This window comes from Apaloderma vittatum, unplaced genomic scaffold (assembly GCF_000703405.1).
Source record: "Apaloderma vittatum isolate BGI_N311 unplaced genomic scaffold, ASM70340v1 scaffold16205, whole genome shotgun sequence".
Lineage (NCBI taxonomy): Eukaryota > Metazoa > Chordata > Aves > Trogoniformes > Trogonidae > Apaloderma > Apaloderma vittatum.
The window spans coordinates 31192-43432 of NW_009717788.1; the positions used below are offsets into that span (position 1 = coordinate 31192).

Below are 12241 nucleotides of genomic sequence, written 5' to 3' on the forward strand. Positions count from 1 at the left end.
CATACTCTCTGCTTTAGAAACATGGACATTCTCTTAGTTTCAAAATACCCTGGCTTTCTGAAGTATCGTAAATATTACTGTATGTTGATATTACTTTGGGGAAAAAAAAATCTAGGCCAGATCTGTTAATATCAGAGCCCCTTACAAGAACTTTGTACCTCTGCTTCAACTTAGCTAAATAACTTTTTCCATTAATTATTCTTCAGTAATCTACCTGGCTAATGCTGTTATGACTTTCAAACTATATGCTTAAAATTTAATTTAATTCAATTTAATTTTTAATAGGGTGGATCTGGCTTTCATCAGAATCCTTTGTGCTTTCATCAGAATCCTTTGTACTTTCATTGTCAGCACTGATGTTAATTCGAATACGTTTGTCTCAGTTTTACAACTAGCATAGCTGGCTCCCAGCAGCACAGCAGAGGTAGTGAGCTTAGTTGGATTGTCTACTGTGCTTCTGTGCTTGCTCTCGAAAGTATGATTCTCCTGCAGTTTAACACCTCTTAAGGTTTGGCCACAGCCTCGGTGGTTTCTTACTTGGGCTTACTTCTTTGTACTTTTTGCAGCAATTCACTTTCTGATGACATTCCTCTAGTTTTGAAAAGGCTCATTAATTTCACCAGCTTAGAAAGCAGCTCAGTACAGACGATTAAGCAAAATTCCTAAGGTGCTTGTACAGATAGCCAAGCAGTGGTCAGAAAAGATGAAATTTTTATGAGGGAAAAGATTTCTCAGAATGTGCTAGGTTTTGCATTTACAGAAGTGGACCTACCCTCACTGCTACTCGTTGTCAGCTTCAGGGAACCTGCTTCATTGAGTAACTTCCCTGGCTCCAGAGCTAAGACAAAGACAAATAATGCTATAGGCCATTAACAGGAAACAATAGAGCTGTGTCCTGGAAAAGGGGTCATAAAAATCATAGGGAATCAGTATAGATACAACTGTAAAAATATATGTCTTATGGGTCTTAGAGTATACCTCAAATATAATCAATAGCTTCCAATACGTTGCTAATGACCATATACTAAATTTCCACTGATGTGCCAGTGAGTTATTCACCAACTCACTGGATATCCAGAGATATTAGTTATCTTTGTTCAGTGGCGATATAAATCTCGCGGTATCTGTAGCTACTATTTGAATAACACAACAGTAATGGACATTCATGCAAAGTCCATGAAACTGAGTGCCACATCTCTTTGCTCCTTGGAAACTAGTTGTTTCTCTGAAAAGGCTGGCCTTTCTCTTTCCTACCTTTCCATATACATAGAAAGCCATGCCAGACAGTCTCTGAAAATCCTTTGTATAGCTTGGACAGCCCTGCTCTATTATTGGAAGTAATGCTATGACCAACCTGCAGTTGGAAGGAAGCGGATAATGGTTAGAGGTATGGTGCCTGATCTCCTGACTGGTTTGCTGTGTTGAATCATGCCCTAAATATTCCAATTCAGGCAGCTAAAATTTCAGTTTTATTTTTGTCTAAAAAATAATTACAGACAAACCAAAATACCAGCAGTCTATGTGAAGAGAAACTAAAGAAATAGTTGAGCAAAAAGAGAGCCGTTTTGTTAGTCTTATGACTTGAGGAAAACTCAGTTGAAATCCTGAAGGTTCAAGAGTATTCTCAATGAGCAAACACAGCTCAGGAGCATCCTTCAGAAAATACTAGGTAAAATGTAAAAACTCAGGTAAATGTCAGAAATATCTGGAGCAATTATCTACATACACACCTGTGGCGTAATCCATTGTGAACAGCAAACAGATTTAATGGCTCAAAAGTTTGATCAGTTAATTTCTTTGACTCATGATCAGACAGGCAGAAATTCAGCAACATGAGATTTGTTCTAACTTGCATGACAACAGCTGCAAGAAAAGTGGCAATGGCTGTCACATCACTTTCATGTGTTCAGATGTTTTTCTTTCATCTAGCATAAACACATGTGATTTTAAATTTCCTACACTGCAGTCCTGTCACTGAGGAGTAACAATAAAATAAGCAAATTTTCTGTTGCTCTCCTGTTTGAAAAGACAGTAATTTTTTTGCTTGGAGTATAACATCCTCCTTTACTGTTAACCAGCATGAAGCAGGTGATCTGTCTTCTATGTTAAAATAAATTACTAGGCTCCATGTCTTTCCGCCAGCAACCAATAGGTTTTGTCAGCCTATGTCTTTCCTGTGGCTGATTTAATTTTTGTTCCCCAGCATGATGTGAACTTTATGCAACATAGCACAGAAAAAGCAACATAGAATTGTGATACTTTTTTACTTTGTATAGATGAAATTCATAGTAACTATATTGTGCTTGCTTTTTGACTTTATTGGTTAATCACTTTTACCTGTGAATCATTGTTAGCAACTAGTACATTTTACAAATGTAACTGCTCAGGTGGACTCTGGAAATTACTTCTGTCATGTCTTAATAATACCTTCATCTAACTTTTTAAAGTGAAACAATTTGATGTACATAATCCATGTATTACTAGAATTTTTGACAGCTGTTTGTTGGATTTTGTCTGAACTGATTCAAAGATATCATTGTAGTATCATCATGTGAGTAACAAAAGAAGACTACAGGAGGAAAAATATAAAGTGATTGAAAAAATAGGTCCAAAATTACTGCAGTTAATTCTTTTAAATTTATTATTTCCATTCAAATTGAAGTTCCATCTATATTTGTAGGAATTTTTTTTCTCTCTAAAGTTAATTTGATTTAATCACTTTAGTTATGTCTACATGAACATGCCACACTATTCTCAGATTATCTTTTTTTTCCCCAAAGGTGTAAAAGTTGGCACTTGTGGCCCAATAAATCCACCCATATAACTAGCAGCTCACTAGCATTTTTTTACATCTGACTCTTCTAAAAATATCCAGTCTACTTTGTCTTAAGAAAGTTTACATGGTCTTTATAAGTTGTCAGCTTTCTGCACTAATTCATTCTGAGGATATTTCTACTTAAGTTACCATATGCTTACCAGTCCTTATGGAGTGCTAGAGCTCTGACTCCTGTAAGTTGTAACAGAGGAAGAGAGCTTTACAGTTCGTGCAGGGCATGTGAAGCCTTTTCCAACTACTCAGACTAACTCTTTCCTTTGCTAGTGCACAAGCAAGCAGAAATGTGTTTGACAAAGTTCTTTCAATCTGAAGTGCCCTGAGTTTAGCATCTGAGCCTATAGCTGGGCACACACTGATAATTTCTGCTTTCAGATTGACAACTGCTTGCAGCTGCTGCTGCCATGACTAGGAGGGTCCAGGGTGGTCTTTGCTCTCAAGGGCTGACAGCTCCTACTGAGGAACTTAACTAGAGATCTGAATGCATAACTTGGGCATTTCAGGTTTTAACACCTCAGATAAACCTTAGCAGATCTAACAGATAGACATGCTGCCTTTTGATGGAAGCTCTAGCTTGTATCTGGACAGAGGCTGATCTGTGCCTGGGATTTTGCATTGCACAAGTTGTTGGAATATGCACACCCCAGCACTGGAAGTAAACTGCTTGCATTGCCACCCAGCAAACACAGGGGAATGATGCTTGGGTTGCAGAATGTGTTGCTCTTCACCTTCAGGATTGTTTCTGCAGTTGCTGGGAAGCTGCTAGTGCATCATCATCAGTTTGACAGCCTGCAGCTTGGGCTGTCAGTGATGGTGGAATTAGTTATGTGTTCTGACATTGTTATCCTCTCTTTTTTTTCTTCCTCCAGAAATGTGGAACCTGTAGGAGGGAGAAAAACAGGGAACTGGTGTTTTTCTGTTACTAATCTCTCTGTTACTCTGATTTTCTGTTACTAATCTCCTACAGATTGTTTTTTTCTTCATAGCCACTAAAAGCTTTCTCTACAACTGTGTTGAGAAAGTGGCCACACTATTCTGAATGTTAAGATTTTGTCTTATAGAAGCTGTATTATTTACCATTAAAAATTACTAATATACTTACCTGATGGACAGCTGAGGTGTCATAAGTGAAATGTATCATAGAGCAGTAGAAAATGATGGAAAAGCAAATGCCTGATGATTTTAACTGTAAGAAAAAAAACCACACAACATCACAGGAAAGATTTGTTCACCTATCTCAGGAAAAAATGGCTTGCAGGTATTAACAAACACTACTACCAAGAGGCATGGTCCTGCCTGAAGATAGAAAGCACAGACAGATATAGTGCTACAGCATTTATGTTTTCTGTAAATGTGTTTTGAATGTCAGCAGTATCTCCTTTCCCATGCCTTTTTAAGCACTGCAGTTGAATATAGTCAGGGGAACAAGTCTGCTGCTGTTTCTGAGAATCCCAGATAAGCACCAGTGAATCCCTTACCAGAGTATTACATAAGATTCAAACACTGGGATGTTTTCCCAGAATTTTAATCAGTGCTTCTTTGTTTTCTGCATACTTAAAGACACTCACAAAGCTATTGATAGTCTGGCTGTTTTCAGAGCATTCTGTTAGAAAATCCCAACTCTTAACCTTATTTGCCAGCTGTGTTGCAGCAAACAACCAACCTTTCCTAAAATTATGAAACAAATGAACAGTGAACAGAATGAGAGATGATACTAAGGGTCAAAAAGAAATGCAACAGTAAAATGTGTTGACAAAATGAACTAGAATGAGAATGCTGCAGTCCACCTTTCCTGTAATGCTGGGCCTGGAGCAAATTCAGAGAAAAGGCAGAGTGAAGGATATTGTGGCTTGGTTTTGTGTTTGATTTGGGGGGTTTTTTTAGGTCTGTTTTAATAGACTGTACTGCATTTCTTGCTTTTATCAAGACTCACAGCAGAAACTGAGATTCCTTAAATATTCCACTCAGAAGTTCACTGTGCCTAAAGCATTTTTCTACTGTAAAAGTAATACTAAAAATTTTGATGTTGTGTATACAAAATAGTAGAATGGAAAATCCTCAGTCCCAGTGCAGAATCTATTGTCCTACAAGAGGTAGATTTTTTTTTTTTTTTAAAAAAGCTATATGTATTAAACTGTATATGATATGAGAACTGCCAGTGTGCCTGACTTGTCTGTGTTGCAATCTCCTTTGAGCATTTAGGTTCTTGCCCAGCCACGAAGAACAGTAGCTTGATGTGTTCCACACATTTCCATGTATTTTCATTCAGTATCTGAATTTGGAAGGGGCCTTTGAAAGTTGTGTGGCTGACGTCCCTGCTCAAAGCAGGGCCAGCTTTGCGTGTGGATCCACTTTTGAAATTTCAGGTTGCTCAGGGCAAATTCTCTGAGTGTTTCCCTGGCTGAAGATTCAGTAGCTTGCTCCAGTGTGTGATCATCCTCACAGTTAAAACTTTTGTTCTTTATATCAGATAGGAATTTCCCTTGGTCCAGCCTAAGTTCATTGCCTCCTTTGCTTTATCTAAGCATATTTGGCATGAGTCTGGCTCTGTCTTCTCTCAAACTACTACCTATGTGGCTGAAGGCAGCAATCTCTCCCTAGCCTTCTCTTTTTTCAGCTAAATAAACTGAATTTCCTCTGGTTCTTTTCATATGTTTTATGCTTTAGAACCCTAGTTGTTTTGATGACTTTTTCTGAATTCACTCCAGTTTGTCACTGTTTTTTTCTTGTACTGGGGAGCCTAGAAGTAGTCACACTACTCCATTTTTTTGCAGTGACCTGAGATGAAAAACTTTTATTTGACTCAAGAGGTGTATACTATTGATGTATTATCTGCCAACAAGATTTATAAACTAAAAGAGCAGTTGATGGTATGAGTTAAAAATGTTCTACCTACTGCTTTGAAGATACAGTCATGAAACTGCATGAAGATGTAAGTTTGAGGAAAAGTCATGTTGGTGGCAGGGCCACACTGCCTGAGCCAAACGGTGTCCATTCCAATATTTCAAGTTGGAGGTTGCTCTCAGAAATGCATCTGTTGTAAGAAGTTTGTATCAAAAGTTTGTATCTCTTCTCACACACTTCAAATCCTTGTAGGAGGATATAGTCATGGCCATGTATTTACCTTTCTCAGTCATGCCTTCTTGAATCTTTTCTAGTAAGATGTTCTGCCTACTCTTTGCCACCCTTGCACCTTTACTGTGGCATTTCCATAATGAAGGTTGCCAGGCAGCTTCTGTAGCTCTGCACTTATTTAAGCACTTCTTTTCCAGACAGTCCAATGGAGATGTAAAACCAAATTGTTGACCTAGTTAATGCAATGTCCACAGTGAATGGTTTGAGCAAAGAAAGAGCTAATGACCTCTTGAGATATGATCCACCTGTAAGCTTTGATATATTCCCTTTTTCTCTCTGTATCTTAAAGAAAATGAAGCAAAATACAAAGCTACAAGGAGTCTAGAGGAACTGCTGATTTTTGTTATATCAAAAGGAAACTAAGTAAAATACATAGTACTGCTAGAGGAACTATGGCTACATCAGGAAAATTCGTAAGTGGAGTACCTATCCAAAAAGTACATTTTAGCTGTTGGGTATAGTAGGTCAAAAGCTGATCATATCTGCTGATCAAACCCAACAACTATTTGGCGTCCTTGGGAATAGCTAAAGGATCATTAGTATGTGAATGTCCTTGTATAATATCTTATATGCAGTTATTGCAGTACAGCAGTAAGTCTCCTACAAGAAAGCCCTCAAAAAAAAGAGTTCATATTGGGAATCTCTTCATGGAGACTTTTTATACAAGGGATTGCACAGTAGATACGCTAGATACACTACATTCCGGCTGATGACTGTGCAGTACAGTGCTGGTGATGCTAGCTGGCTTCAGGCAGCCTTTCAGTGCACAATAAAGCATATATGCATACCTAGACACCCTTCCACATTTGAAACACATCACATGTTTATAACATAGCCATCTGCTAATAAAAAATGTGCAACTATTTATACACAAGTGTTTCATAGCCACACTGTAACTGAAGAAATAGAGTATTTGTAGATCAATGAAATATACCCTTGATTCTCTGGAAAATTCAATTCCATGGTTATGTGCATTAATCAGCATAGCAAACCAGTACCTGAGATGCCAATCAGAATATAAGCTGTGACATTTGCCCTGTCCTTCCATGAAAACAGGCGTTAAATGAATGCTTCCAGTTTACTTCCTTTTTTCATTCCTTGATCATTGAAGTAATAACGTAAACTGCTCTAGTAAATCGTTTGTGAAGATTGGACAGCAAATCCCCAGTGTGTCTGTGAGTTTAGAGCATTTGAATAAAGTTTTTGAAGTGTGATTTGCTCTGACTTTTGTAGCAAGGAACACTAGAGACCAAATCCTCTGTGCTTCTTTATTTTGTTGCTCCAGAAAAGATTAATTTTGCAAGCTTAAATTCTCGTACTGTGGTGGCATGGGGTCCTTCTACATTTCCCATGAGCACTGCTTTACACATTCCACATGCAAGAAGCATGAGTAAGATTGGTATAAGTACTGAGAGCAGAAAGAATCACTCTTATTCTGATCTATGGAAGCATCCAAACGTGTGATAGGGGTTTACTAAAGTCAGCAAGAACTAAATACATGCTTAAGAGCCAACCAACAAAATATTTATCCATGCTGAACTGAGAGCTTCATGGTAGAAGGAGAAGATTATACCCAACCCTTTGAGAATATTTCTCTGGTATAACACATCTTGCTTTGAAGATTACTGTACCAGTGCTTCACAGCGTCCTTTTAGGGCATGCATATAAGCATATCTTTCAAGCAAAAGCTATCCTTTTTTGATTGTAATAGGCTTACAAGTGGCTGAAAATGAGGAAATAAGAAAAAGATTGGAATTATATTTTTAATATCAATTAATAAAAATGCTAATTTCCTCATTATTTTTTCCTGGATTTTAAGGTTAAGGAATTACAAGTATTGCCTCTTTCATGTGTTTTTCATTCTATGCTTTTTTTATAGTCTACATTTCTATGTAGAAAAGAATTTCAAAAATGTTAAATATGTGTTTAAAGTCTGTTCAACAGATCCTTCACATCTCAGGTTAAAAGAATATGAAGTAATCTTCATCTGCACATATACGAAGTTTATCACAATTCATTCCTTCATTAGAATATTGCTTTGTTCTGATCACTAACTGCTGTAAATGTCTGCAGGTATATATGTCTGCATGGGAATGTAATAATGCAGCTATAAATATTATTTTTCTGACCAACAGATATTTCCTGGACTGATTCTCTCGGACATTAAGCCTGCCAAAAGGATGAAGTTCAAGACAGTCTGCTACCTGCTTGTTCAGCTCATGCACTGTCGTAAGATGTTCAAAGCAGAGATCCCTTTCTCCAATGTCATGACATGTGAGGATGATGATAAGGTAACACATGGGGGCTCTTTGAAGATTGGTTCCATGGCTGAAAACATATGGGGTGACCTCACCAACTGACAGAGGAGCTGCTGGTGCTCCTGCTGGAGCTAGAGCTGTCTAATGCCCACAGCCTTCTCCCAGTAAAGACAAAACTTAATTGTAACAGGCCTCAAATTTGGAGCTCCTCTTGAACAAGCCAGCACAGGTGGCCTATATGGCTTCTATTAAGGCTTCCTTTACAGGAATTAGTTTCTGAGTTTTTTTCTGCAATTACCAAGAGCTGTTCTTTCACACAGCTGAGTCTATCACAGTCTGAAGTAGATGGCAGCAAATGCAAAATAACAAAATCATTTTGTACCTCTAGATGGCTCTCTAAAAAATGAAAGGCAACTGATTATCCCTAATACAAATCCTAAATACAAACGTTTCTAATACAAATACGAATAGCACTTTCTTGAATGGCTTGTGACGCCACAACTCAAAAATACTTTACATACTAGTAACCTGTTTTTCTTCCTTTCCTCTGTGTGTGTGTATCTACCCAGAATTTTTTGAAGAGTTACTCCTTCCATTTTCTTCGCCAGCAGGTGGCAATATTACATAGGTCACTCCAACCAGTGCACTAAAGCAGGGCTGCGTGTATTGGAAGCAGTAATTCCTCCTGACTGATTGTTCCACTTTTTTTTTTTTTTTTTAAATAGTGTACATTTATTGAAGAGTCTGTCTAAATCCTACTTTCAGAAAGCATTCTAACTTTTATAATTTGGATTGTACATATGCTTGTTTTTGTTCTGCAGGAAGAGAGAGGAAAAGTACATTAGTTCCTTTAAAACGGTTTCAGTGAAGACTTGCAGAAACTCCAGATTTTTATTTTGAAATTGCTCATGGACAAAGCCTTTAAATTGTGAATTAGTGCTGTTCTTTGAGTATTTTAAAAAAGTAACCCACACATTCTCTGAAGCACATGCAATACTTTACAATATGTCTTGTGTATATGTATGTATAAATATGGTAGTATATACAGAAAATCCCGATATGGGTTTGCTAGGGATATGATGAAAATTTTCTCATGTCAGAAAACTTGCAGTGAAGTTATTCTGAGCTTTCATACCTAATATGTAATGTTTACCAGTGAGCATGATATAAAATTTTAATATAAATATGGTGTGTTGCAGTGCAGGATTTCTTCAGAGGTATCAGTCCTCAAATCATGTAAAACAAACTATGGCTATAAAGGCTTTGAAGCCAAGACATTGCTGTAGCATTTATTTATTTATCTTATTTCTGAGAAATATAAGTACTGGTTCTTGATCACATATAAAACTCAGTGTAAGAGACCTAGTGAAAATAATTATGTGTGAGCAACAGCTATTTTGATAAAGGACAGCACCTTCCACCCTATTTCAAAATGTCAGAATAGCTCCCATCGTCTACCCTCATTCCATATTTTAAAAGAAAGAAGCATTTATTTTTCTTAAATGCTGTTTTGCTCATCCCTATTTTTATGCCATAGGTTTAAATATGGATTATGCAAAATCCTCAGAGATGCACTTTCTGCTGCAACTCAAGCAATATATATGCTAATTGTTGTTTATCCTTATGAAGAGCAAAAATGTATGTTGCTGACAATATTCTCGAAAGCACTCAGTTTCCATGAAAAATTGTGGGACAAATGTCTTTTGCAAGAGGATAACTTTAAAAAATGGTTGGAAATATTAATAACAGTTGTTTCACTTGCAGTTTGAGATTTCTGTTTTGGCTAAGAGAACCCAGAAGACTGGATTTGAAAGCTCTAATCCTTATGTGTCCACAAGATTATTTTTCATGTTGAAATAATTAGTTCTTGCATCACAGACAACTTAATAAGTAATGGGATCTGATAGTTTGAAGAAAAATGTTTCAAATAGCCTCATAATTGTTTAATGCTGATTTAACCTGCTCTCTACATATAAAGGCAGTAAAAACAGGACTTGGAAAATTATTTCATCTTTGCTAAGGTCCGTTCCTTTTTAGGATCAGAAGACTAAAGGTATTGGTCAGCAGCTAACCCTTCCTGCTGTTTATTAGTATTCAAGTATAATATATATATAATGTAAGCTATAGAAGCTAATGCTCTAGTCCACTGTTTTTTCACTGATGAGGATCTCATGAGAACTACTTCTTGTGGAATAAGACAGAAAACTGCCATTCGTGAAGAACTGCTTGAATAGCGATCACCACTTCTTTCTACCATCTGGTTTAAAAGGATACTTTGTAGCAGAGCCTTTAAAGAGTAGGCTATTAAGTACTGGCTGCCCTGAAGAGAGAAATGTTGTGTGCTTTTTTAACAGCTTGCTGACAGACTCTACTCATTATATCCTGAGTCAAACTTGTCCTTACCTCTGAGCAGAGTTGTCATTTCATAGTGTTTAGAATTGTCTTCCTGAATTCTGCAGATTAAAAAAGTACTCTTTTAACTGTGTAAAAATAGTATAACTTGCCTGAGCTTGGTTTTCAAAACTCTTCTGGGAAGAAAGGCTTGACCCCTCTTGAGTTGAAAAGGACATTCCATTGATGTCTCTCTCTTCCTGCTCAGTGTGCTAACCACTGCCTGGTTGTTTTTTCTTTTACAAGATTGGCCTACATCCTTCTCACTCTGTGTTTAAAAAATGCTACAGCCACAAGAGTATTCTGTGAAGATCCTCATCCTTTCAGTGTGCCCAGACATGGGCAGTCATACTAGTGCAGATCTAGTCATAATGGTTTAGAGTACAGTACCCTCAACTGAAGGTTACCACCATGTGGCTGAGATACTGCTCATTATCTTCTGTGTGCTCTCTGTGAAAGATGAGACAGACTGTCTAAAATCCTTTTCAGATACACTCTGTTATAAATACTTTGCATTGAAAAGAACTGAGTGGTCATCTTGTTAGTTGTGCTGCCTCAGCCATGGAGGCCCAGTTAGGCACAGCTTAGTTCTGATGTTTTATTGGACTGCTCCATCAGGATCTATGAGTGTGCTTAAGGCATACCCAAGAGGTCTGAATAAGAGAGCCACTTGAGTGAGTTAAAGACAGAAATATTTGAGATTCCAGACTCTCTGAAATTGAATATGGTCATGAATGTTGTTACCTAGACAGTCTTGGATGGTAGGACTTTTCTTGTATCATGAAGAGTCTGGCTATCTTGACTCCAGAATGTCCAGAGCTCCATGTCTTCCATCAAGAAAAAAAGTTTAATTGTTTTTCTGGATAAAGTAACACTGACTGGGATCAAACTGATTATTGCCTCATTGACACAGAAGTGCTAGGGCAGTATGCGAAGAGAATTTCTGTGAATAAGGATGGAAATCCTGGAATGCAGTGGGGGTTTCCTTATTGATTTTAATGAGATCAGAATTTCAGCTAAGGGCTTTCGAAAATATGGCAATTACACAGAGGTAAGGATCTCTGCTTTTTGCAGTTGCTCTGCTGTAATGAATTCCTCATCCTGGCTGTGAGCTTGAGATAATATGAACACCAATGAAAGATTTCAATGTTAATAAAATCTGTGCTTCTTTCTTCATTTGTGCTACAGAGGAGAGCTTTAAGGACAGCCTCTGAAAAACTCAGGAATCGTTCCTCTTTTTCTACCAATGTTGTATACAATACTCCAGGAACTCGAGTAAATAGATACATCAGCCGTTTGATAGAAGCCCGACAAACTGAGTCAGAGATGGCTGACTTGAACTTCATTACTCTGAAGTACAAGCAAATTGAGCGTGAAAATAAAGTAAGGAGTTTTTAAATTATTTTTACACATTTCACCAACCATGAGCCAACTAGCATTGTTTTTTCTTTGGTTTTAGACAGTATTTAAATTCTGCTTACTCTCTGTAAAATAATCTTCTGAACTGTGTCTCAGTTAAGAGGGAGGCATTATCTCTACTTTCTGTGGAAGCACTTGGAGAGGATAAAAAGAAAGATCAGTATCTTTCTACTCATAAAGAACCTCCTCAGTAAAGTTACATATC

The 12241-nt window shown here is 37.4% G+C and overlaps 1 protein-coding gene across 1 annotated transcript in view; it reads left to right on the plus strand.

Moving 5' to 3' along the window:
• LOC104274418 (adenylate cyclase type 1-like) overlaps positions 1–12000 on the plus strand; it is a gene marked incomplete at its 3' end in the record, with an annotated part of 28737 nt that extends 16737 nt beyond the window's left edge. Inside the window, exons 4-5 of the mRNA XM_009870038.1 lie at positions 8104–8259; positions 11806–12000. Of these exons, the coding sequence (XP_009868340.1) occupies positions 8104–8259; positions 11806–12000 (351 nt within the window). The remainder of the gene's footprint in view (positions 1–8103; positions 8260–11805) is intronic.
• Between the last annotated feature and the right edge of the window lie 241 nt (positions 12001–12241).